Source organism: Anas acuta, chromosome 2 (genome assembly GCF_963932015.1).
Source record: "Anas acuta chromosome 2, bAnaAcu1.1, whole genome shotgun sequence".
In the NCBI taxonomy this organism is placed as follows: domain Eukaryota; kingdom Metazoa; phylum Chordata; class Aves; order Anseriformes; family Anatidae; genus Anas; species Anas acuta.
This window is the reverse complement of record NC_088980.1, coordinates 113,139,955-113,167,476: the sequence shown is the minus strand read 5'-3', so window position 1 is coordinate 113,167,476 and position 27,522 is coordinate 113,139,955. Positions and strand designations below refer to the sequence as shown.

Here is a 27,522-nt window from a genome sequence, read left to right as displayed (position 1 = left end):
ACGTATCTAGCTGAGGGGCACACACTGCCCCAGTGTGTTCGGGGAGAGCAGAAGGAAGGAAGAAGCTGAACAAACACATATTCTAACATGGAGGCCATATTTGACATGTTACTCCCTCTACCTGCCTCCTATCCAGCAAATTCCTGCCTGCTTAGCCTGCTGAAATGAAAGATGAAGCCTTCATCACTAGTCTTATTACAGCTTGCCTCTTTTGCTTTTCTTTGTTTCCTGACAGAGAAAGCAAGTTAGTGCTGTATTCTGTCTACAGAACTATCTGGAGTTGGTATATCTAATATAGGAACAATAAACCCATATGCATCATTTTTAGTGAAAAGTATGGAAAATTTCCAATTAAACCAAAGCTAGAACTATACAGAAAGAAAGGAAGATAACATATAACACCTCCAGGAAGACTGCACTTTGCACTTTTGGTTATTTCTAACACCGGGAAAACAAATTAACTCAGCAAATTGCAATTTTTCTTGTGATAGATTTGAATTTAGCTATAATTCATGAATGAATTCTTCATTTTAAACAAGAGAATTATAGATTATTATATTATCCTTGTAGAGGAGAATTCCTGGTCTTACACTGCTTCCAAGTAGTTTGTGCAGAAGTCTATATTTAAAATGACAATGACAACTATTTCTTTTTTATATACATGTAATATTTACCAGATTGTATTATTTCCTGTTCTCTGAAGGATGCTGTCTGTTTTCTAGTGAGTTAGTTTTCTATTAGAGCTAATTAAGTTTTGTCTTTGAAATCTTTTTTTTTTTTTCTTTTCTTTTTATCTTCATTACATTTCTGAAAATAGTCAATAGATTTCACTTGCCCTTTACAAACCCTTTGTTCTGTAAGCAGCTGAGAGGTACTACACTTAGCTAGGACAGGAAGGATAACCAAACAGAGGCGGAGTGTAACATAGCCAAATATCATCTGAACTTTTTGCTTGAGCTCACATTCATGATCAAAGTTTTAATACACTTATTCCCTCTTGGTGATTCATTAGAGGACTAATGAGGAACAGAATTTTCTATAATTGTGTGAATTCTAAGAAATGGCTCTTTTTAAGCTTAAAAAACAGCCCAGGCTTCAGTTCTACCAAGAAACATGATGAAAGTGTGTGAAAATTTGTCCTATTACACTAATCTGTTATTCTTTGACTGAAACTAAAACTGAGCATAGAGGTAATTATTAGGATAGCTATAAAATATGATTTCTCTTAGCAAAGAAAAAAAAAAAAGTTAAAAAGTTCAGATGTGTTATTCTGAGTAGTAATTTTTCTGTATCTATTCAATTGTACTAAAAAAAAATGTAAATATATCATCAGGCTAAAGCCCCAAAAGAGAAGGACAGCAAGCCATCAAAGCAGAAGTGACCATGAATAGTACAAATACTGAAATGACAGTCTCTTTAAACACTTTTTCATGTGTATGTGCTCTTCATACGTTTTATGTAACAATTATATCAGCCAAACTGTTAACAGCTACCTGAAGACTTTTACAGAGTAGATAGCTAGAAGTTTAGCAGGGTAACTGCCATCTCAGTCTTACAGGGAAGCTGGAAGGGTCGGCTGCTACTCGTGGATATTTTGAAGATAGGGGACTTCAGCTCCCCAGTCTGACAGTTCAGCACATTGCATACTAATTTCTATGAGACTTTGTTTCTAAAAGTTACTAGAAATGACAGTATATGCAAAACTTAGCTTTATTTTTGTCTTGGAGCAGTTCTTTGTATCTATATAGCACTTCTGTGAGAATAGTAATGATTGTTTGTCCCAAATAAGTTTACCAGGATAAAACAACTAATTCTCTTCTAATATTTTTTGACTGTAGAGGATATTAAAATTAATGGGGTTTGGTCCTAGATTGGTCCTGTATGATATGTTTTTTTATTATTATTCTAAATTACAATCTCTGGCATTGTCATCAGCTCAGCAAAAAGAAATGGTAAAGCTACTAACTAAATATTAACTTTTAACTTTCCTTTGATGTTTCAAAAATTGCATAATTATATTTTAAATTGTGCTACAGGTATTCAAGCAGTAGGGGAGTGCAATGTAGATCTATAATGCCACCTTTTTTCAGACTGATGAAATGCAACTACTGTATGCCAAAAGTAACCTAACACTGAAGTGAAGTTTAAATGATGACAACTCCTACATTGCCTGTGAAATTAAATGTGTATTTTTGAATTATATTCCAAATACTCATAATTGTCTGATATAAGGGTGTTCCCAGGGGGAGCTTTTTAAATAAATAATGTGATCTGTATGTGCCAAGAGTTACATACTGTAATCAGGTTCCAGGAGGATACCACACCACAGATCAACATTGTTTAGTGACAAAACTTAAAATAATAATAATAATAAATTGCTTTAAAAGCCTGGCTAATTTCTAAAATACTTCAAAAAGTCAGGGGAATGAGATGGATCAGAAGACTGCTAATAGGATATAGTGTTATTTTGTCTGGATCTCTGGGTTCAAATCCAGCAAGGGCTTTTGTCCCTTAAACTTGTTTCCACCTGCTCCGTACTGTAAGGAATAACCCTGGGGTGGCTGGGAGATGAAGTGGGTGACCTAATCTCTCCCATCTATGTTTCTGCAACAGCTGTTCACTTGCTTATACAAAATGAGTTCATGGTCTCAGCGCAGCTCCCAGAGGACAGCTGTCTCCATCACCAAAACCACCGCTACAACAGACCATTAGGTGCCATTAATTGGTAACCTCATTAGCAACATCAGTAAAGGCACTGGGGATCAGATTTTCAGCTGCACTGGTGCTGCACAGGCAGTTTATGGTAGGGACGGATGAGAAAACATTAGCAGCTTTACATCACCCACACAAAACCTTGATTCTGGTACAACCCAGGCGCCGATTCAGCAAGTTCATTCGCAAGGCAAAGCACAGAATAAGGAGAGCTGTCCCCAGCCCCAGTGCCTAAGGGGACAGGAGCCTCCAGCATACATCATACTCCACACAGGGGCTGTTGCTCTGTTTGCATTGCCAATACACTGCCCACACTGGGAGAAAGCTGCTTGCTTGTGGGGAGCAAAGAGATATTTCTGAGATAGGAATTTCCTGCTAACAGTTTCTGCTGGAGGTGCCTGTAGATTTCTGCAAGGACTAATGGCCAGGGATTATGAAGGGCTTGCTGTAATTACGCAGGTAATGTTACCTGATCAGGGATACAGGCCTTCGCTCACTCAGGTTAGTGCAAAACTGAATTCACGGGGCTGTGCATGACACTCTATTTCTGTCTGCACACAGTTAGTTTTAGCGGTAGCAGTGTTACTGCCCTGATGAGCTAGGAGCACAAGCAAGGAACTGTAGGGAGAATTAGGCTCCCACCAGGCCTGAAACAGAAGTAGCAAATGTCATGTCAGATATTGGCAATAAGTTTTCAGTGTAGCCAGCAAATGTCGTGAACAAATATCCAACAATGATTTTCAGGAAAATTCATTATGAGGGTTGCAAAAGTTACCGCTCCAAAAATGCATTTATAAAACTCTACTCCTGTGTCAGACCTGAGGGAGGGCTTGTACACTCAAAGTGCACATCAGACTAAATTAGTTGGTAAATAGAGAATATTGCTGTTTTTATAATAGTTGTTAATGTGTGTGCATTTGTGTGTGCACATCAGATTTTACAAAATGAAATGACCTCAGCAGATTTGCATGGGGCTCTATAACAACTTATTTGTAGGCTTGATCTTCAATTAAATTACATTTGCCTAATTCAATTCTTTTTTTTTCTTTACTCCTACAACAGCACTTTTCTCTCCCGGGTAACCTAGGCAAGAGCAGGTGCCAGATGCAAAACCCTACGTTTCTGTGAGGACACACTGCTGCAGACAGATCATTTACACCAATTTTTCTCCTTTTTTTCCTCCTCCGTTCCCTAACTGTAAACAAAATCTACAGCATGAAGAGGCCAATCCTTGCCAGCAGAAGCAAGTTTTGAAAAACACTGCGCAGCCATATGTTCAGCCCTGACCAGCACGATCGTTAGGAGGCTGACATCTGCAGATGGAGGGTTCATATCACCATTCAGCAGAAACATGCTGCTACTGTACACTGAAGTCAATGTTAGCCAGACTTTGCTCAGGATAAATGCTCAGCACTGGCCTGCAATATCACCGTGTCGATTAATTTTTGCTACAGCTACACATATGAAATATATATCTAAAAAGAAACTAAGAAAAAAATGGTGGCAGTGACTGAAAAATGGAGCCTTTATAACCCCTTTTGGTAATCCTGTTTAAAGAACATTCTTCTGTATCAAATGTTATCTTGAAGCTGTTTGGGTATTAGAATAACACTTGCCAATGATGAAACTTCACGAAAGCCCACCAAACTTTCTTTGGCCGGTGGGGTTATGCACTAGGAGAATACAACCACATAAAACGGTCTCCCTAACTTCTTTCAAGACCCAGAAGACTCAGTTTTTCTCCACATAAACTCTTTGAACAATTTCATCAATAATCACTATAAGAATATAAGCCTTCCTCGCCTTACTTAATGTCCTTCTGAAAGCAGTGAGATTACACTACTTAATGTTAGTGGGAGTGATATCAGTTCTTCTTAGAGAAGCTTTAAGATAAAATGCATTTTCCCCACTATTTTTTGCTGTTTCTCACCCTTGTTCTTCTCTTAGTCTAGCTGCTGCACCTCATGCGCTCCAAACACTATTTTTCAGGGCTTAAAACAGATTTATGGTCAGCAATTTCCACAGGGACTGTGTGCATGTTCTCTCAGGCATGCTCAGGCACCACTCATCGGAGGGCAGAGAATCAAAAGCCGTGTCTGTTCTGCCACTGGCAATGAAATTCAGTGGGTTCATGCTTGCTCTGTCCTTCCTTCGGGCCTTTACTCCAATGCAGTCCCCTTCTTCAAAAGCCTAGGCATGGAATGACATGCCTCTATATGAATTTTCTTGTATATATTTGGCAACCTTACCTAATATGCACAGGTATCATCACCTGTAAAAACAGGAGAGTTGACTGGAAGTATTTTTTTTTTTTATTTCCTTTGATTCTGAAATGAACATAGATCTCTGAACTGCAAATTCCAAGTAGAAAGGGGTTGGATTTTCAGTTACGTGAATTTTCCTCAGAACATTTCCCTGCATTGAATCTGGAACAACTCTAAACAGCAAACAGTTCAAAACATCAGTAATTGCAAATTGAAACCTTGAATTTTTAAATGCTGTTTTACTGGGTAAATAATAGGTTTTTTCCTATCTCTTTTTTTTTTTTTTTGGTGAAGACAAGAGGTACACCCCAACTCTGATCACTAATAATACTGAGCACCATCCCTTTTCTTTTTTAAAGAGAATTAAAGAAATATGTAGATAATGAAGAAAAACATTACTTCCTCAACAGTACTTCAAAATATTCAATTGAATAAGCAGGTAACCAGATTTCCCCAATATTTGATGCATGAGAGAAGATAGGAAATTGGAGTATTTGCAAGTTAAAGACTCCCTATTAATCAAACGCTTGCAAGTCTCTGCCCTAATCTACGCATGCCCACGAATTTACTACTGTAAGTATTGCTTTGCATGCTGATGTTAGTATACGTAAAGCAGAGTTGATGAAAGAAAAGGAAAGATGCAGATGAAACAGTTTGCTCTGTATAATTAAAGTTCAGGATTATTCTTTCAAATCTGTAACAGTTAATATGCAAACTATAAGGATCTTCATAATTATTAGTACAACTCTGTGCAACAAAACACAAACCCAGCACTATATTAACTTTTTTTTTTCTTCGAGCATGTATCCTTAACTGCATTTGCTTTCTTTATACAAAAAGAATAAAGTTATAAATTTCTCAGCTGTTTACCAGAACAGGAAGAAAAAGTTGAAACATAGCATTAGAATTCAATTATGTATTAAATACAGTATAATGATTATATTATTCATCGGGTTCACTAGAATTCAGTGCTCTGTCTCCTAATATCTTAGTTTAAACTAGTCTGTTCAAACTGAAGCAAAACCTTAATTCACCAATATTAAGTAACTTGCCCATTTTCTCGCTCCTCTGTGTATACTGGCAGTATTAAGATAATGGGATACAGCGCTCGGATGTGTTCAATAATAATAATGATAATAATGTTTCTCTTCCTCTCATTATGTACACATGTTGTGTACAGCCTGACTGATTGATACAGCCATCCACCCTAGAGCCGGCTGTAATTCGTGGTTTAGCTTGCAATGTGCTATGGGATTTCTTGAATTGAATAGTACTATACAAACTCAGGGATATTACAGATGAAAGAAAAATCATCTGGTCACTTGGCCCATTCCCCTACGGTATAGGGATTGTCTCCTACTGTTTATGATCTACTTTCTTCAGTCATGTTTTAAATGTCTTTTCTGAGGTAACATTCATCACTTCATCTGAGAGGCTGTCTTACAGACCAGCAGAGGTAAATTCAGAATCGTTGGCTGAGTCTACAACAACAGCCTGCTACAAAATGTTTGCAAACTGCTGTGCCACCGTCCCTTAGTTATGTTCACTTGTAAGACAGACACTATACAAACACTCCCTAGGACTCATTCGGGGGCAGTCTCGGTGTCATACGAGATCACATCCACGGAGAAAGTCAGCAAGGGCCTCTCAGTGGCAGTGAGAAATCAGTGATCACCTCCCCAGGGCTCTGCCACAGCTCCCAATCCCTGCTGTGCTCCTACAGCTGCTAAAAAAAAAAAAAAAAAAAAAAAAAAAAAAAGCTTCCCTTGTAAGGGGTCCAGAAAATTACTAATTATTTCTTCTACAATAATAACATAATTCAAAATCCCATTGAAGACTCACATTGATTGTAATATACTATGACTCAAGCTCCCAAGTTGTTCTATTCTTTCTAAAATCTTGCTCTGTCTGCAAAGGACTAGGGACACACTGTCAGCACTTTCAGCCTCTCAGCAAAGCTGATACAAATAAAAAGGGAGATCACAGTTTCACACCCATGTTAGAGATGGCAAAGGGTTTAAGGCTTCAAATCAAGGAGAGCCAACATCTATTTTCATCTTGGTGACAACATAAACGATAACATTTTTTATTCTGTAGAGCAAAATGTTATCAAGAATAGAATTTGAAAGTGAGACCTTTTGTTTCTTTCTGCAACAATTCAACATCAAACTTCATGTTCTGAGACACTGCTGTGCCTACAGAAAGCTGCAGCTTGCTTTCCTCAAACCTTCACCTTCTCCTTTAATCAGGCTTGCTCCTTCCTGGACTACGTTTCCCAAGACACATTGCAGAAGGAGATCATGTGTATCCTGAAACATTTAGTAAAATCAAGGATGCCAATGTAGTAGGAAATTTTGTATCACATCCCTCTCTTTGTAAATACATTGCGCCCACTCATTTGCTTGCACTTTATAGCAATCACTAACTTCAAATATCCTAAAAGGCTTTGCAGCACTTGCACCAACAGATGGAGTCAGCTGTGTGGACTGAATATGTACTGTATCTACATCACTTATGCCCTGTCTGCTCTAAGAAATACACTGTTATGTTACTGATGAATCACACCTGCTACCCAAGCCACATACAAGGCCAGATCTCCCTTGCTAAGAAAACTAAATGCAAAATCCTACTTCTACAGTGGCCAAAGAGGCATGGGTCACCAAAAAGACGTTAAAAAGACCACACAGACAAGCCCTGCTCTGCTCTTGCAAATAGCCTATTACGGTACTACATGTTGAGTGCTACAGATTTTAAAAGGAAATGACACAGTAATTTCCCATCAAATCAAATCATTTCCAGCATAACTTTTCATTGGGGGTATTCTGCATGCATCCTGGCATTTGTTTTCTGGGGAGACATCAGGCACAGCTGCACGTCTGGTAAATATGTGTATTTGTTTTTTATGTATGTGTGTGTGTGAAATTAAATTCAATCTGATTTAATAATATGTTACTGGCATGGCAGGCTGGCTAGCCATTGCCTAAGAAAAGCGAACAGACCCTTGAGGTAGCTGTCAGCAGCTGGTACAATGCGTTTAGGATGGGGTTTCATTCTGTGTCTGGGGTTTTATCCCTTCTATCTATTTGCCAACATTTCCAATCTTGTTCAGTCATTTTTAACACGAATCTGCCATCTGAAGGTACTTCACAACACAATGCCATCATTTCACTCTCTTTCTCCCAGGGTCAGGAGATCTTTCTCATCAGGCTCTTTGAGAGACTTATTTTATGATTTCTGATATTAAAACAAAATATATTTCTGAAACTCCCTCACATTTTGGATGATGAAACAAAAAGGCTGCTTCATTTCATTTCTTCCTGTTAAATTTTCTGCTCAGCTGCTCCCTTCTCTCTTTTTCTATTTGTTGTTGCTGTTTTGTTTTGGTTTTTGGTTGGATGGTTGATTAGTTTGTTTTGCTTTGTTGCTTTCTTTTTTTCTTTTTTTCTTTTTTTTTTTTTTTTCTGTCTCCTTGTGTTTCCACTTCTAGGTCATGGGCATTCCTTTTTCACTCAGTGTACCTGCCTCTGCTCTGATTATTCACCAAAATACAATAAATAAATAAAACTATTAAGATGATACAGCATCCAGTCTAGTGTCTTATTGTTTATCTTCATCCTTTCTAGACATCAGTTATATTGGGTTTCATGAGTTATTAGAGAAAAAGAACCGTTATGTTCATCTTGACTCTAATACTACATATAACTCAAGCTGCATAAATTCTCTGAATTAATTCTTGTGTGCTATTGATGTAGGTATTGTAGCAATTTATTTGGATTTTTTGGTCCCTCACAAGTCAAGTTATTAGAACTACAAAGCCCAAGAAGTAAAGCAGTGATGTTGCTTTCATATTTGATCCTCCCATGATCCCAGGGTTGCAGCAGAAGGAACTTGGTTGAGATGGCACCTGAGAAGTATGCTCTTCAATAAGTCATTTACCAGAGTGCTCTCCTTCTCCAGAGCCTTTCTGTATGCAGCGTAGTCATGCAACTTTTTTCAAATAATGCTTTTACAATCTGATTTTTAAACTTCAAAACCTGAAGCTTCTAGACTCTCCTATTATGAAGCTGAGCTTTATATAATTTAAGATGCATTCAGTGTTCCTATCTATGTAATTAAATTTTAGACTGTTTCTGTTAATTTGAACACCTTCTGAATGTTTTTTTCAAACAGCTTACTAAGCATTATGTTGAAATAATTTGACTGAAATTATATCCTTTGTTTTCTCATCTTTCATGCTGATGGCCTTTGCTTGAAGAATAATTATTTAACTTGTATTTGAAGCATTAAAAATTAGTGAGATAGGGTAAGGAAAATCCTGAAATTGGTCTGAAAAATCTTCTGATTTAGGAAACAAACTGTTGATTTCTAAGTATACAGGGTCCACTCGGGACTTTTGCAGGCTTTAAAGTCAAATTTCCCTAACAGCAGCCTGCTGACCATTCATGGCTTGCAAACCAACAGTATCAGTTTCTACTGATAGCACAGCATTGGTAGAATTCTGGAACCACACTATCCACTAGCAGGTTATACACTCATCAGTCAAAAGATTGATAATGAAATAACCCGGGTCCTTGAGAGATCTTGAGAACTGACAGGAAGCTGTTGCTAAGATTGACAATCTCTTCTATACAGCTAGGAGGATTACTAAAAGATTTTTGCCTGTTTTTCTCTTTTTTTTTCTTTTTTTTTAACACAAAAGTAGAATTTTCACATGAGCATTTGACTGTAGATGTGATTTTTCAAGAAAAATGACAAACACCATGGGACTCACAAAGAAATTGTAACAGTTGATAACACTCCCTTTTAAAGCTATTTTAACAACTGTAAAGGAAGAGAAAGCTTCCTGCTCTTTTGTAGATGAACATCTTTAGGATACAGATGGGGTTTTGTGGTTAGTTTCTCACAAAGGAATTCAATGTTATTTTCACGGGTGATGCTATTATTGGTCAGGTGCTTTACTATCCTTTTAGGTCTCAGCTGTGCTCCATTGAAGACAATGGGAGTCCTCCAGCTGTATTTGATGACACACAAACCACCATTTATTGAAGCTGATAAAAAATAGTTTCTGTATACTACTGCTGGAAGAGAAACCTCTCTGGTACCCAGGGCTATGGCCATTCCTGCTACCCATCCCCTCTGGGATGCCCAATCCAGCTGTGTGGAGGAAGGGACTTGCAGAGGGGCAGACCTGACTTCAGACTGATTAATAACTGCACGTCAGAGACTTGAGATCGCATTTTCACATCTCAACCACATGCAAGCATTTTTATTGCCCATAACAGCCCATTTAGCACCTCGAGGGCCATAAGTTCAGCAACACTACCCTTCAGCGATAGGTGTAACTCCATCCTGCGCTATATGCCATACAGCTATGTACACACTGCAAAAGACCACCAGGGTTTGTGGCTAAGAGGTGTCCCGAGTGCCGGGTTCCAGCAAAAGCAGCAAGCGAGGGCAAACACCAGCACTGACAGTGGTGCAAGGTGGTCACCCCCTGCACCTCTAGCCATGCCAGCCACGGCACATCACTGCCGACAGGGCGTATTTGTAGCTGCCGCGCCGCTGGGCAGCCCGACATCTGCCAGCAAGGTCTCATGTGGCATCACGCCACGGTACGGTGGATTTCCTAGGGGATGCAGGCCTTGCTGCCAAAGACAAGGGCTTCCCAACATCAAGCCGCTGGCCCCTGGATGTCTGCGGGTGCGAGGAGGAGAACCAAGCCCCCCGGGGGCAGCCGGGGTCCCTCAGAGCAGCCATCTGAGCTGACATTTTCCCTCAGCCGCTCGGCTGCTGGCAGCGGGCCCTGCAGCTAACAGGCAGCAGGGGCCCAGCCGTGACCTTTGGGTCTGGGGGATGGCAGCTGGGGTCCTGCTGGCACCCTACAGCACCCCACAGCACCCTGCGGAGCCCGGCGGGGGGGCTGAGAGGCCGCCCAGGTGCAGCCGCAGCCCGTCGCCATGGGAACGGGAGGGAGGGAGATGGCGGAGGGCGCCGCGGCCGTGCCCGCTGCTTCCCCCCCCCTCCCCGCCTGCCGCGAGTGGGCGTGAGGGGCGGGTGTGCATGAGTGTGTGTGAGTGTGTGAGCGTGTGTGTGAGTGTGTCCCGGAGGTATTGCACTGTTACTATAGGAACCGGCAGGGATAGAGCGGGGGGAGCGGTGGCGGGGCGGCCGCGCCCTCTCCCTGCTCTCCCCCCCCCCTTCCCCGTGCCCTCGATGCCAGCCCCGGCCATGGATCCAGGCACGGAGCCGGGGATGGAGGAGGAGGAGGAGGAGAAAGAGGAGGAGGGCGATGAAGAGGAAGAAAATGCCTCCCCCCAGCCCCGAGGGGCAGCCGGGGTGGGGAGGGTGGGCGAGAAGAAGAAACAAAATAATAATAAAATAAAAAATAAAATAATAAAAATGACAACAACAACAACAAAAAAAACACCCTGTGGTGGTTGTTTACTGTACCATATGGCTGCAGGGGGAGGGGTGGAGGAAATGTCTGCCGGTTGCTGAACCGGTGCACTCATTATGTCCGATGGAGTCACAGTCACCCGCGTCACGCCTCGCCTCGCTGGTGCACAATATCAAAGCTTTACCCCCCCAGTTTCCCCCAAAATGCCAGCCCCGATCTGGGGCATGGTAACTCTTCCTCTCAGCCACCACCAGAGACAGAGATTTTGGGGTACAGCGTGCCCCAAAGCCCCAGAGGCTCTGCTTCGAGCATCAGTGCAGGGCCTCGCCAGGAGCAAGACACAGTGAGCTGGAGGCTCCTGGAGAGCGGGCACACCAGCGGTACAAATGCTCTCCCTTCCCCAAAGCCTGTGCCTCTCTCTGCCAAAACCTGTGTGGATCTTTTGTTTGTGTGATGCATGGGATGCAGCTCGGTTTTGAATCCACGCTGCCATACATGAAATGTAAAAGGAAAATGAAAAAAAAAAAAAAATGCTGCCAGTGTATTTTTCAGTTTGTTTCGGGATGAAAAGCTGATCCATCTCAGGGCGTTGCGGAGGAGAGGGATGGGTCACAATGGGCAGTTCCTGCCATCGGTGCCACAGAGAGACCTGCGCTGATGAACACAGTTTCTCCCGTGAGGCAGCGCTTCGTTTGGGAGGCACACAGGGTGCATCCTCTCTCTGGAGAGCTTTCTCATCCAGGGCCAGTGGAATGGCTTTGAAACAGCTTACGCCTTTCTCTCCGTGATTCATAAGACAGGTGCTGAACCTCTGTATTATTAGAGAGATAAAATCCACAAACTACAGTGTCTGAGAATATCCAACTATACTGCTATCCATATTACCTTGTGAAACGGAAGTATTTATTTTTTTACAGCATGGTTTGCTACTTAAAAGACCAATCCCATTGTTATTGTAGTCAGTGGGATTTTGATATTGACTGTAGCAGGAACAGTTTTTGCCTTTAAAATAGTCTATTTCACATTATTATGGTAATGTCATTTAGTAATTCTTAAAATCAGCCTTCCTGGTCTCGGACATTTGAAAACATTAAGCTACAAATTATTTCAGCTCAACTTATTCACCACATTTCTGCTCGTGTCATGTCCAAAGTTTTGTTTAGATAAATAAGATAGATAACTTATTGCTCCAGATGGTTGTGGGTGGATTGAACCTAATAGGTTCTCCAGTTACATGTTTTTGAGTTTTTATTTATTTATTTATTTATTTATTTATTCTGATTTTACGGAAGCCTACATTTAGAAACCCATTTGTAGATCTCCTCTTGTACACAGCTTAGACTGCATTTGGTTGCTCACCAAAATAGCGTGCCTTCCAAAGAAAGATAAAAAATATTAAAATGCAGCCAGCACAGTGAGTGGTTCAGTTCAGCTGATGTTACACAAATGTGCTGATCCTACTGCCCATAGATAATATACATTTGAATCTTGGCACCTGCCATCAGATTGGAATTCAGAATGAGAAACAGCAGGCCTTGACGTCTGGAAATAAAGGCAACATAAGGAAAAAAAATGTTCTGTGCCTATTAGTAAATAATAATCTCCAGCAGCAGAGACAAATGATAAGGATTAAAGAAAATGTGTAGCTCTGCAGACATCAGATAGATATTGGGGCTATTGTACAATGGTGAACATACTCACATTAACATTGCGAAGAATAGCCAGCACCTATTCATTAGTTGCATATTTGTATAAAGACAAGCTTTTTAGAGTCTAGCAACATTCTGTTTAGCTACTTTCTACTATATCATTTCTGTGATACTCATTAAATTAAATGTTGACTAATAAGATCCAATTTGAAATGAATACTGGGGAAAATACACAGAATTTGTTTTAGATTCTGCCGAAATGAAATTTCAGTGCAAAAATGCAATAAAAAAGTAATCTGATTCATCTTCGACACATTTTCCAGGCAGTTTGAATTGTTAGGTGATTAGTATCTTAAGGTTGTTCTGTATTTATAGGTGGTCAACAGGTATGCTTAGTGACATAAATACTGATTTTAAATATCAGTAGTTTTCTTATTACCAAATCAACAGGAAGCATCATCCTTATTTTACCTAGTTTATTTCATTAGTTTTATTATTGCTGTTGTGAAATTTGTAATATGCATTTTCCAAGCTGATTTTACTTTCCCCAGCCTCCACCTCTCCCAAAGCTGACTTACTTTCATTAGGATGAGCTCACAGGGAGCTATTAAGTGAAAGTTTGTTTATCCGCTATTTGCTTTAACACTTTACCACATTTGTTCTCTCATCTCGCTTTTCTTTCAGTCTTATTAGAAGCAGCTCTTCTCTAATGTAAATATAGTTCAAAGAGACACAGAAAAGGGAAAGAGATCTGAATTCTCCCCATAGTACTTGTCCTAATGCAAAATCCATAGAAACGGGAGAATATTTAAAAACAATCAAACTACCTCAACAGCATGACTGAGGATAAACATATGGGTTGCATATGTTTAGTTGGGGAGGGGAAAGGATGAGAGATACACACTTGTAATGTTCTTAAATACATGGAGAGTTTAAAAGTCTAAGAACAGGCTCCTTCCCTGAACAGAGTATGGGGATTTCTACAGTGGAGAGCTGTCTGTGGTGATGAGCACAGCCCCAGCATTGCAGAAGATTGTATCCCAACCAGAGAGGTGGGGGTAGCTTCCTTCTAGCAGTATTTACAGCTGGCATTGGCCTTGCTGGAATTAAGCCTTCATATATACTTTTATAAGCTTTAGAAACACATTTATACATTTATCAAACACTGGTCCAAAATATTGAAATATGTTATGGTATAAAGGGCTAGCTGGCATAGTTAAATTATTCTTTACAAATGAACTTTGGGCATATCCTGTTGGAAACCCAGCCACTGCCACCCAGCCCAGAGGTATGGACTGGCCAGGGCATTGAGCAAGCAAGGTAGGTGCTTTTTTTTGGGTGGGTTCCTTCCCTGGGCACCAGCCACCATAAAGCCTAAGCATCACTGAAGGACTGCATTGTGCCTTTGAAACAAGGGCATTGTCTTTGTGCCAAAAAACATGTTTCACAGGCCTTCTGCTTCTCCTGTCCCACAAGGGGATTTTATCCTGTGCCATTTAGGATGACAGAATTGGTCCTTCATAGCTCTTAGATTTCACCAGCTTGACTCCTTCTAGCTTCCTACAGCTACAGTTTTTCAGCTCTTTTGTAGGTCTGGTAGATCACTCTTTGGATCCACCAGACAAATTGCTAATTCACTTTGAATATTTTCACACAACCTTCTACACTGAGCGTTGTTTATTTGCCTGCTTTCAAATTACAGCAAACATGATAAAAGCAAATCTGACAAAATTTTTGAAGTTTGTTTAACTGAAAATTTTCCTGACTTAACATCTATTAAGAATTAAATTTATAAAAAATAAATAAATAAAAAATAAAAATCAGGTAATCACCTGTAAATTTAATAACGTTCAAAGGTAAATAGCAGAGAAGGCACAGTTCATTAGAATTCTATTAATTAACATGTTCTACTTACTGCTACTAATAAAATTTGACCTGCTTTCTCCTATTTAAGAATGCTTTTTGTTTATTTGTTTTAACACCATTTTTGAAAGCAGCTCTTTTGGTTCAAGCTGAAAATGTAGGATTCAAGTAGGAATACAGGTGAAAGAATATTTTCAGTTCCACCGTTTCCTCAAAGTCCAGTATATCTTGCCAAAATTGGGCTGATTTGAAGAGAATAACATTAGCATTTGCTATACTGAAAGGCAATGAAGAAGAAAGGAAGTAATTTTATTTTAACCAGCTTTATTTAGTTCTAGAACTAGCTTAATTTCTATTGTTTTATTATTTGCTTTGGCATAAATATAACTCCCTGACAGCTCACCATATGCCAAACCTATTTCTGAGTTACACCAAAACAATGATAACCAGGCATTTTGCACTGGTGGAACAAAGTGGAGGATTTGGGTAGGTTTTCCAAAAAAAAAAAAAAAAAAAGTGTCACAGTCCACTGAGTTTACAATATACATCTCTTTGAGAAGTTCTGTTTTTTGCTGATGTATCCATGCAGAACTTACTACTCTGACTCCTTGTGGGATAGCCCAGATTTGAGAAAAAAAGGGGTAACTAGAATGGGGTCTGTCTGAACTACAGGTTATAGATGGATGCCTGGCATTGGAATAGAGTATTCAGCAAAAGAAGGCTGAGCTGTTTGCTCACTCCAGACAGAGTTCTTCAGTATTATGACAACTGTGGCTGTGGGCCTTTACTGAACACTCAGAATATAAAAAGATAAAAGTTATCAAAAAATGTCATTAAATATATATATATTAGACTGTGTAGATTAAGGGAGAAGAGAATGAGTTACGTTCTTTATTTTCTTCCACTGCTGCTTCTTGAGACTTGCACTGGGACGAGTCACCTAATTAGCTTTATGCCATTCTTACCAGTCAGGCTGGTCAAAAGCAAAATCTTTCAGAAATTTTATTCACCTGAATGAGCCAATTCCTCTCATATTTGCAATTAATTCTCTAATAATTCTGTTGTGTTTTTTTTTTTTTCCTTCCACTTTTCTTCCCACTACGGTAAGAGTTTGCTAATAATTGCAACAATAACTAAAAAAAAAAATGCTTGCACATGTAGGCAAAATATGGAGGTGAAATCAACATGTTTCTGCTCATCACAGGTAGAGTAAAATGGAAAATGGAGGCAGTTGATTGCAAACTTTCCATCCAAATCACTGCAATCTCATGCAATCTCATCCACACAGGATAGTGCTGGAGCTCTGAAATTTGACCATCTCCTTCCTTTTTCCAGAGTAGTAACATCCCTACAGCAACGAGCCATAGAAAATGCTGCTGTCAAAGTGACCAACAAACCATCTAGTCCAAGTCTCCAAGGGAATCCGTAAAAGATGTTTCAGAGTAATCAGCAAATAAACAAACAAATCCCTAAGCAAAATACGATGCATCTAATTGCATTGTACAATAATAACCAAATTATTTTCCTCTGCTAGCTTCAACCAACATAAGAAAACATGCCTAAAACTTGCTAATACAACTAGACATGAAGCAAGAGCAGAAAGGTTGAGACCATAAGCAATATGAAAATTCAGTACAAAGGGGAAGGGCACGGGAAAATGCTGGGACTTCACTGCACTCTACGGGTCTTTCCTCGTGTTGACCATATGGGCTGGAACGTGATTAACCCCGATAAATTCTGTATGGGACCGTGAACAGAGAGCTGCAGCATAACACCAGGTAACTGCAAGGTGCTTTGCTGCAGGTAAGTGCCATCAGCAGTGCTGGTGCTCCCAGGGGAACAGAAGAAGGGCAGAAACATGACCTTGTCCTCGCTTCTGCTGGGGCCAGCAAAGCTGAACGGACATAAAGAGCATACTGCATCCTTACAAGAATCATGGAGCTATCACTCTCTTGTAAAATCCTTGGAAGAGATTTTGGCTGAAGTGGTCAGAGTTTCTCCTGAGGCTGCAGAGACCTTCCAACCCCAATACTAAAGGCTGTAAAACAATGGCCTAGCCTTGAATTTCCCTTTTAAGATAGTTGTCAAAAATCTTACTAGAATGGAATAGGATTAAAAAGGGTGGGTGCAGAATTTTCTTTCTGTTGTTCATCGGTGTTTACACCACACCACTTCTCTCAACTTTTCTCTACCTTTTTGTATCTTTTCTGTGCCTTCTATTTTTCTATTTTTTTTTCTATTTTTCTATTGTGCATTTTTTCTTAATGTTCATCTTTCTGTGTGGCATAACCAATTAAAATGCATTTCATTCGGAAGTACCCCTATTCTTTAATTAGCTCGGTTACCTTCCCTGGACCTTTCATCTGTCTTGACCTTTTGGAGATGAAGCAAATGCACTAAGCATGTTATTAAAGGCAAGGACATATCATTTAATTAATGAGAAGAATAAGTTTTCAATATCATTCTCTATACTATTCCCAATGATGATTTTCATTGCCCTTGCTATGCTTATTGAAGATATTCGCTTATTGATTTGTTTGAAATTATTCCTAAATATTTCCCTTGAGATGTTATGCTAAATCTATACAGTTTAAATGTGATTGAAAAGCTTGAAATCTTCCACTCCTTTCAAAAAGCTAGTGTTACAATGGCATAAAATGTAAATTATCTGGCAATGGTCTGCAGGGAGTTCTGCCTGCCATGATTTCTCCTTTTGTCCTTTGTTATGATATTTCTATTTTCCTTCCCAATCCTTCCTTGACTTGCTTAACCTTATTAATTTGCATCTCCGTCCAGTGTTGAAACCTCTTTATTTGTCTGGGTTTTATCTGTATACTTCATATATATCCATGTGTGTGTGTGTGCACATTGGACTGCATTTGTATAGTTCTTGCTCTCTTCCTATGGTTTCACAACTTTTCACCAGCTTTAGGTTGTCATCACTGCCAAAGCTTTAGTAAAGTCACTATCAGACTATTTTCATTTCAGAAAGAAACCAGAAGAAAATTTTAATTTGAAAATGATTTTTAAAAGACTTCCAAATATGATGGTAAGAGGAATGTAAAGGACCCTTCCAAAATCTAAACTAGTTACACCAACCAGATAGTTCATATTGACACTTAACAACTCTACTTTTAATGATTTTCTTAATGATTTATTTTTCTGGTGTTGAAATATGTTTCACTGTTATTTCTACCAACTATATTCCCCACTTTTTTTTCCTCTTTCTAATAGATTTTTCTAATTATTCCAACATCATCACCATATATAGTGGGAAATTATATATTTTTATAATATTTTGGTTATTTCATTCTTGAATTCAAAAGTGTTCTTGGATTTGTATTAATTCTGGTGATGTACTGCAATTTAATATCTCAATTCGCCATCACCTTTTTCTTTATTTCTTTTCTTTATTTCTGACAATTATTCAGTTTCATCACCCAAGAAATGCAAACCCAGGATAGGTATTTCGTCAGAGAAGATATCAACTGAATAATTAAGTTTTGTGAAAACTTTTCATCCTGTTTGATTGTCTTTTCTGTCTGCTGAAACCTTTGGCCATGCCTTAGCTGTTCTTCTCTTGGTGTATCAAATAGTTGTGTAATTACTTACTTGTTATTTATCTATTGGGTCAGGGTAATAACCATTAATTAATTCAAAAGTCTGATTTCTCATGTGCCAAGACAATGCGTCTTTACCCTACAAATAGGTCATGATTTAGTGGCAGCCACTTCAGATCTGAGCCTGCCTTAAACAAAAGTCCTCTACAAAATCAGTTGGTTGTATTGCTAGTGCTATGCATAAGTCTGTAGGCAACTATGAGAGACTTATTAATTTAAAATTTGTATGGCGAGTTACAGCTATATGTTATTTAAGCACAAGTGATCTCAACTGCTTTTTTTTCTTTTTAATACAGTCAAAATATTATAGTATCCATCCCCTGTTGTATTAAAATCTTTGGGGTAAGAAAATTTACAAAACCTTCAGACACACAGGCCTTGTTAGAATATAAGATATATAACCTCTCGTTTCCTAGAGGAGCCTAATTACAGCTTCTCAAGTCAAAAAGGCTGAATAAGTTTCATCCTAGGCTCAAATAGGTCATTTAATAAAAATTGCCCTTCTGAGTCTACACAGAATATTTATTCCTAAAAAAAAGAAAAAAAAAAAAAAAAGTCTTTCCTTGAAGTTCAGTCTGCCATAGATCAGATTTATTGTGTAAAATGTTCACTACAGATAGCCCTTAAATTGACAAGCATCCACAAATACAACTAAATGGTTCAAATCCTACAATTCAATTTCAGCAACTAGCTCTAATCCCTGCACATGCACACAGTAAATGTGAGGTCGTGCAGGTTGCAAAATCATTGAATAAGCAGTTAGAAGCCTGAACAACTACCTTTGCTTAAGGTGATCATCTGTAAGGAAATCCATTGTATCTGGAAGAATGTCCAATGCCATAACTTGTAGCAAGTCTTTCTTGCCTACCTGGATATTTTATGTTCACAAGCGATTAAAGTATACCTCGCTAGTGGAAATGTAAGATTGTTTGCATCATCTATTTAAGCAGAACAGAAAGGTAATTTAAGAAAGCTACAGGAATCACATTCACTGCTTCTGCAGGGCAATGCCAAAAACTCCCATGCACCAGCAAATATCATCTCCTTATGAGTTTATAAAGCCAGAGAGACTTCTGGCAGATCAAAAATGACATATACATGAGCAAAACACCTTTTACATCCTGTAAAACTCTACTCATTTTGGGTGCTGTTTTGACCAGGGTCACCTCCTCAACAAAGAAAAAAAAGGATTCCTGTGATGCTCTGCAGTGCATGGGAGGCTGCAGAATCTGGTAGGATCCGCCTGGAGATTCATGTTTTCTGGCATGCAATCTCATGATCTTTCTCCAGATTTAACTCATTTACATCTCTCTTCAATATCTGCCCTGATTGTATTGTTCCTCTTTTACCAGCAAGCTCTCAACAGCTGTATTATGTGTACTGGGGAAAATCAGGACCCAAATCACTTCCATTAGACCAAGACCAACAGCTGCTAGTTGCCTCCTCCAACAGCAGACCAAACCTCATGGTTTGATTTGAGCCCATTTTAATTTGTTTCCATTGAGTGAAATTAAATTTGAATCATTAACTCTGACATAGCCTTCTTCCCATGTTCATGATAAGCGCTCTCTATGTGGAGTCTTTCTGGGTATTTATGTATAGTCTCTCCAGATTGCATCTCCTCTCTCTCTAGAGCATTGAACAAGGACAATGCTGAACACCCCAGAAGTTAGGGAAAGAAACAAACTATCAGCATTAAAAGATCAGATGACACATCATTATGTTGTACCAATGTGTATCAGCCCATTTGAGCAGTAGCCTGCTGAAAAGTGTCTTCTTACCACTCACTGATCACACAGCCATGCAGCTACAGAAACAACACTTGCTACCTTTGAAGACAGTCACCATGCAAGTGTCTGAAACAGTCTCTACCATGTTGCATCAAGGCTGAATCCAATGCAGCTTCCCTGGCAAGACGCTATGGAAGCACAGCAAAGATGCAAGTCCATTGTCACCTCAGTTTTCTCAGCAAGGTTCCACAGCAGCATGAATATTAAACGAGAAGTGTTTATTCCGGATCACTCGGGAGACTTGGAGTCATAAAATCATAGAATATCTCGAGTTGGAAGGGACCCTTAAGGATCATCGAGTCTAACTCCTTAGGCTTTCATGCTACAACCTGGCCATTAGCAGGTGATAGCACTGAATCTGTTGTCCTCTCCCTCACTGTATGCATTACCATACAGGGTGGATATATCAGTAGCAGTTTTTGTTTTGGTATTTACTAGTGTTACAGAAGAAGCGCTTCAAAATAATCCCTTTTTAAAAATTTGCTCTCTTTCGCTCACGTTTCTTTGGAAAATTCTAGCTCAATGTTGTTACCATGAAACCTCAAATCCTCCTCTCTCCTTGCCTCTCTGTCACACACAAACACGCATGTGGAGATAGCATCTTACATATGGCCACTAACATTTTTTTCAGTTTCAGGACGGAGCTATTCTCCTTATTCAGGAACACTGAGCTGAATGCCTACATTAAGAGTTGCCAACTAAACCGGTTTTGTTCCATCTGCTATGACCATTTTCCAGCACTATCTGTCTGATTCACCAGCCTCCTTCCCCACGGAGTCCATTGGGAGATCTGAACACAGCAGGACAGAGGCTGCGGGTAACCGGGGAAGGCGAAGCTCTGGAGACCTGAACTGGGAAAATGTGGCTGGCAGATAAACAGGACGGATACTGCAGGGCTTGAATACAGCTGCTGAGCCTGGAAGGTGCATTTAAGACGACTGTAAACTACTGCAGAACCGTACCCTGGGACAAATTACTGCTCACCCTCACATCACCTTTCTGTGGTGCTTGCTCCCATTATGCATTGGCAGTTCAGCAGGCTACAGAACTACCAATATATATTTGAGAAACCCTTTTATTCATTTTTGATATTGTTGGCTACAAAAGCAGAGCAAAATGCAACGAGACAAAGCTTTGTATTTTCAGATTGCTAGAAAATGCCCCCAAATAATGACCATAATTTAAAATGCAAGATAATTTGAAGCACCATATTTTGACATATAGCTATTTTATAGAGTGATCTGTTTCTTATATTTTATTGTTCATAAGCAAAGTAATTTATATAAAATCAAATGAACCATAAACTCAAACGCCCATCCACTATTCTTCACCACTAACAGAACAAGAGATGGGCTGGGATACACCCTGTTCCTCAGAACTGACTGGCCTATAATTTGTAAGCCCTAAATCCTGTAATCAGATTGAGTGGTACAGCCCTACATGCGTAGAGAGCCTCCCTGTTCCGCTCGCGGCTATCCAAGAGGTACCAGATCCTGCTGGGGGATCTGCAGATTGAACTAAACTGAACAAAATTTGTGTTCTGAATGGAAGTCCATTCTACGCTTATAGTTGGAAAATGTGAAAGAAGGCACGGGAAAAATCGTACATTAGGCTTGGGATTTCATTAAGGTCTGCGGAGTTGTTCCAAATTAAAAAAGACATAAAAGCAATCTAAGCATGGCATTTGAAGTTATATTCTGCTAGTTTGCTCATTGCACGTTCTTTATCAGAGCCATATCTCACCATCAGTTTCATCCTTCTTTTTTAAAGAAAAGTTCTGCCTAGCACCTGCCGATACAGCTTGGGCCATTATTTTGTAACTTATGTTTAAGTCAAGCTTGATTTTAGGAGCCGTATTGATATCCATGGAAGACATAAAGCAAGAGAAAAAAGCGGTGGTGAGAATAAATTTGTTTTCCAGTTGGCAATCAAAAAATAATTCCAGTTAAAGAACTATGCAGAAAATACACACACAAAAAATCCACCATAAAAATCGTCTATACAGTTTGAAAAGATACTATGCTGGTAATATTAGCTCCACACCTCCTCATGGGTTGTGGGTACCAACCAGCAAAACTCGATAGCAATTGCTGTCAGCCATTTGGCATATTTGTTGGCTTAGCACGTTTATACAGCGTGTCTAGGCTAGGCATCAGCTCACGATTCTCATACAGCAGAGCTTGGGCATAATGAAAGAAAACATGTGGCGGTAACAGAAAAGTTGCAGAAGTGAGATGTTCACCGAGTTGCACATACAAATAGCGTGCTGTGTGCTGTCCCACTCTGGACCTAAAATGGCTGTTTTGCAGGGGATGTTGTTGCTTGGTGACCAACAGTGCATCTCCTAGGCCACAGAGGGATGTGAACATTCAGGAATTGATTTGTTCCTGTTGCTCTTGAGGAGACCATACCCAAAAATAGATTAAGCCGGCACATAATCATCTATGCATTCTCCTTGCTGGCATGCTTAAACTTCATATTTAAGGCAGGCCTTTGATTTTGACTTACTTACCAACCAGGCAAGGAAAAAGCAGAACAAAACCTAGCATGCTACTGTCCACAGAACAGGAAAGTAGACCAAGCCTCAGCTAGTGTGAGGCTGCAAGATACCCTTGCTTCAATTAAGTCTGTGTTGTACATCTAGCCTGTTCCGGTGCAACCTCCCAGTTGCTATCAGGCTCTCTTCCTTTCATTAGAATCAAGTAGTTAATTAGCCCCAGCCTGTCCTCTCTCCTTCTCTCTTTCCCTTTAACGCAGCAGTAATGATGTCTAATTACCAGCAGCAGTGGATTACAGCACCATCAGGAGCAAATCTCTCTGGCTGACAGCAAAGCTGAGCAGCAAATCTTAAAGCTTCAAGGAGAGAATAATTCCTACCAAAGTATTTGAATATTATTTGCTTGTTTTTGACCAGCTTGTGACTTTAGAGTCCAACTTGTAATTTCATCCATCCTGTTATTGCAGAGGGAGCGCTCATGCTGCCAGCAGTGATTAATTTTAAATTGAAATTACTTTTACCTCTATGGTGAGATCAAGTGATGCACAGAAGAGGGAGAGGACAAGGGAGGGAATCACAGTTTGGGGACCTGTTACCAGTTGCGTCTCTCTCCAGACAAGCTCAACTGTATGTGATAACAGCAAGAAAAAAAATAACAGACCCGGTACGTGGGGATGTCTCTAAATGATCATAAATTAATAAACTCTTAACTAATTAGTAGGAGTCAAAGAAATGAGAGAACAGGCTTTAAAGGCTTACCAACAGTTGCTGTCCTGTGAGAAGCCAGTGTTTCCCCCAGTAACACCATTTCAGGCTGGGTGAAATCCTGCCCCTGACTAAGTCAACAGGAGCTTTGCCACTGCACCCCTGCTCCGCACCATGGGGCATTTCAGAGCACCCACACGTTGCCCCTGCCCTAGCAGCAGCTCACACACATAATTGCCACGCTCCAGATCAACAGAAATACCTCCTCTGCCTTTTTGGATAGCAACACCAGCTTCATGTTTCCAGGAGGGCATTTGTTTCTCAGAGCTACCTGCGGTGTAAGAGTGCTGAGTACAGCCTCTTCTCATTTCTGCTGGACAAAGGATCTGTGCTGGACAGCAGAAGGAAAGAGGGAGTTTTTTCCTAAACACAAAACCATTCTCATAACGAGTTTTATATCCTTGTTCAACTAATGTGCTTGTATTCTGAAAATGCTTACAAATATTTCATGCTAACTTTCCTTCCTTGTATTTACGATGATTCCTGCTTGGTTGCTTTAAATATCTAAGACAATTATTTCTATACAAATACATATATGCATTTATAGGGACATTCACTAATATTCACAGTTGAGGGTATGATCCTCCAAATGAACAAAGGTAGGACCAGCAAGGCACTCAACCTCTCACTGAAATCTCCAATGGAATAATGGGAAAAAAAAAAAAAAAAAAAAAAGACCTGAAAATAACATTTAAAAAGGAATGCAAGGAGGTACTCCAAGCTCTCATGGCCAGGCAAAGGTGGGAGAAAATAAATAGGTTGATCATCAGTGAGTCTTGTGTCTCAGAGACCCAGAAGAGCCCTTAATTTTTAAATTCTACCTCATAAAAGTAACAATAGCCTTTTTATTTAGCAGGGTGGTCAGCATAATTTCACTCATAAAAACACTGAATTTGCTTACAGTTTTGAACTTGCAGTGAAAAGAACAGTCTTAGGAATAAAAGGTCTTGACTGCTGGTTCCTTGCAATTATTATCCCAGGAAGCAGAGGAGATATTAAAAAATTCCAACCTAAATGGAGACTTTTTGTTTTGGACAACTTTTACGTAACTTCCGTTTGTTGTTAAATTGCATGGAAAAATAAATTCGGTCTACGGTACCTGCTGGGGTCCGAGATTAACCATCAGTCACCTAACTGTCAGACAGACACCCACCAAATTACCCGGGTCTATAGGCACACCTAGAACGCCTTGGCGAATCAAAGCCACAGATTTGGGACAAGCTCCCTCCAGCGCTTCCCCTTCGCTCTCGGTCTTCATATTCATAACCTCCTCCAAAGGGATCCCCCAGCTCAGCCTACCCATGGCCAGGAGGTGATGGTGGCAAGGGGCCCCATCTCACCAGGCCCAGGGAATGCCCAGCTCGGTGCCCTGGGCGAAGCAAGCAGCAGCAGATTTCCCCAGCAGCCTACGTCACGGCCAGGCCCAGAACGCTTTCCCGAGCAGCCCCCTTCTCTGCGCCACCCACCAGCCTCCCCGGCGGGTCAGGATAAGCTGCCACTGCAAATAAAAAAGAGAGCGGTGCTCACCCGAGCCCAGCGCCCAAGCCGGAATATTTTTAATTGCCGGGTTTCCTTTCTCAGCTGCAACCCCCCCACACACCCCCCCACCGCCCCAGACCCAGACAAAAGAAGCTTAGCTTGCGTGACCCGGAGCACAAGAAGTAAGAATAACGAGTTCAATAGGCAAAACCTACTTGGAGCCAACAGTTCCCATCTTCTCACATAGGAAAATCTGTAGCCTCTGCCACCGCCGAGCATAATAACCCTGCCGCTGTCAGACCCGCGCCGGGCTCTGCAGCTCCGGAGCCTGCCGGGGGATGCCACGCTACCGTATGGCATCGGTGGAGTTTGGGCTTTCTGGCTGCGAGACTCGCGCAATCCCAGGAAGAGTAACAAAATCGGGCGTGCGGTCATGTGCGAGCCCATCTCCCTTTGTTGAGCATCCTCTCCCCGCCGCCGCCAGCATCCGAGCCGCGCTCCGGAGCCAGCCAGGCGCGTTCCCCCCTGCTCGGCGTCTGGAGGGCTGCGGTCTAACAATAAATAAATTATATATATATATATATATAAAGGGAAGAAGAAAAAAAAAAAAAAAAAAAAAAAGGCGAAAGCCCCGCTCTCCCGGGGAAACCCCCCCCCGGAGGAGCAGGCAGAGGGGCTTTGTGCCAGCTGCCTGCCCCGCACAATGGCCGGGGCCGGCGGCGGGACAAAAGCCGGGGCCGGGCCCGCAGCCCCGAGCCGCACGGCCACCGGGGGCACCGGGACAGCAGCGGGGACAGCAGCGGGGACAGCACCGGGCACCGGTGGCGGAGAGCCGGCGGGGTGTGTTTGGTGCGCGCTCGCTTTAAAGAAAAGGACCACAAAGAGCTCGGCGGTGTCTAATGTGACAGGCAAACGCAACATGGTGATGATGACTTGGGGGAAGAGGGAGGAAGGAGCCAACTGTGGCTGCGGCTCCCCCTTTGCCTCTCGCTCCCGGAGCGGGCTGCAGCGGCCGACATAGAACAAGGAAGACAATTCTCTACTAACCGTGGTTTTGACTGGCACGTACAGCACTTGCTTCCCTCCTCCAGCACCACCACTGACCTCGTCCGAGTTGCCGAGCTGGAAGCCTTTAGATTTGACCCAGAATTTGAATTTGGCGTTATCCGTCGAGCTCGACTCGGAGCCGTTCAGGAGCTGGACGATCCGCTCGTATTTTTTACGGGTCACCGTCTTGGTTTTCCCCGAGTCCCCGTAAGTCCTGAGGCACCAGTCCTGAAACTGCCGGTACATGTCCCGCTCGCCGCTCTCCATCGTCTCCCGGTGCCCGCGCGCGCCCCCGCGCACCCCCGCGGACACGCGCGCCCCCCGCGGGCCGGGCCCGGCCGCGCTCGGCACCTGTGTGCGCCCCGCAGCGCGCAGCCCCCGCCGGGGGAGGGACGGCACCGAGGTCCCGGCGCAGGCAGGCAGAGCCCGGCTGCTTTTTTTTTTTTTTGCTTTTTTTTTTTTTTTTTTTTGTGTGTGTGGTGGGGCTGCTCCGGGCGGGGGAGAGCCGGGGGGGCCGGGAGGGGGGTGGGGGGCAGCGCTCGGTTCGGTGGAGTGGCGAGGTTCTCCTCTTTTTTTTTGTGTTTTTTGATTTTTTTTTATTGTAATTGTTATTATTGGACTGAAGCGGGGCTGGCTGGTGGAGGCTCCTCTTCTCCTTCCTCCCCCGGTACGTGCTCAGTCCCTTCAATAATCGCGCGAGGCAGGACTATCCCGCTGGCTCCGGCAGCCTCTCCTCGCCCGGAGAGGGTTCGGGCGGATAAATAATTAAAATCCCATCCCTCGGCTCAGCGAGGAGAAAAGGAAATATTGACTCGGCTCCTTCTTCTTCTCCACGCATCAGCTGCGCCCGGATTCACCCTGGATAGCGCAGGTGAAGGGGAAAAAAAATAAAATATAGATATATATATATAAAAAAAATAGCAAGAAGAAAAAAAAAAATCCCACCCTCCTCCTCCAGCCCGGCAGCCTTCTGGAAGGCTTTCTGTCTCTGTCCTGGCGGGCTGTGCCTCTCCCTAAAGCAGCCCCGCCGCGCAGGATGGAGGCAGCACTGAAGGGCAAGCTGCTCTCCTCGCTCCCCCTTTATTCCAGGGCTGGGCAAAACCGCCTTACATCTCCCTGCTCCGGGCATGAAGGTGCTGGAAAGAAAGAAAGTTCTTACCTGCTATTTTCTAAGCCTAATACATCCGATCCACGTTTTAAGTGCATATATTTCTATTTTTAATATTATTTTTTTTTTTGCAATTTTTTTTTTGTAACGGTCTGCGAGCATCTCACTTCCTCCTGTTCAGTCCCATTGAATTTTCGATGCCTTTTTAGGAATTTTCCTCAATTTATTTACTCTGCCATCCCAGCAGATGGAGGAGGAAAAAAAAAAAAAAAAAAAAAAAAAAGGGAAAAAACAAACAGCCAGATATCTAGGAGACAGGCTCGGGTGTCGG

At 41.4% G+C, this 27,522-nt stretch overlaps 1 protein-coding gene across 4 annotated transcripts in view; it reads right to left on the bottom strand.

The window, feature by feature from the left end:
* The window catches only part of NOL4 (nucleolar protein 4), a 193,780-nt gene extending 166,263 nt beyond the window's left edge, over nt 1-27,517 (bottom strand). For 2 of the 4 annotated variants that reach the window (XM_068671769.1, XM_068671767.1), the window contains exons 1-2: nt 27,243-27,517; nt 26,084-26,941 (exon numbers count right to left, since the gene is read on the bottom strand). In XM_068671769.1, the coding sequence (XP_068527870.1) occupies nt 26,084-26,350 (267 nt within the window). In that variant the 5' untranslated portion in view covers nt 26,351-26,941; nt 27,243-27,517. Of the gene's footprint in view, nt 1-25,251; nt 25,532-26,083; nt 26,942-27,242 lie in introns of those variants that run through there. The other 2 variants (XM_068671768.1, XM_068671771.1) reach the window with 2 other exon arrangements.
* Between the last annotated feature and the right edge of the window lie 5 nt (nt 27,518-27,522).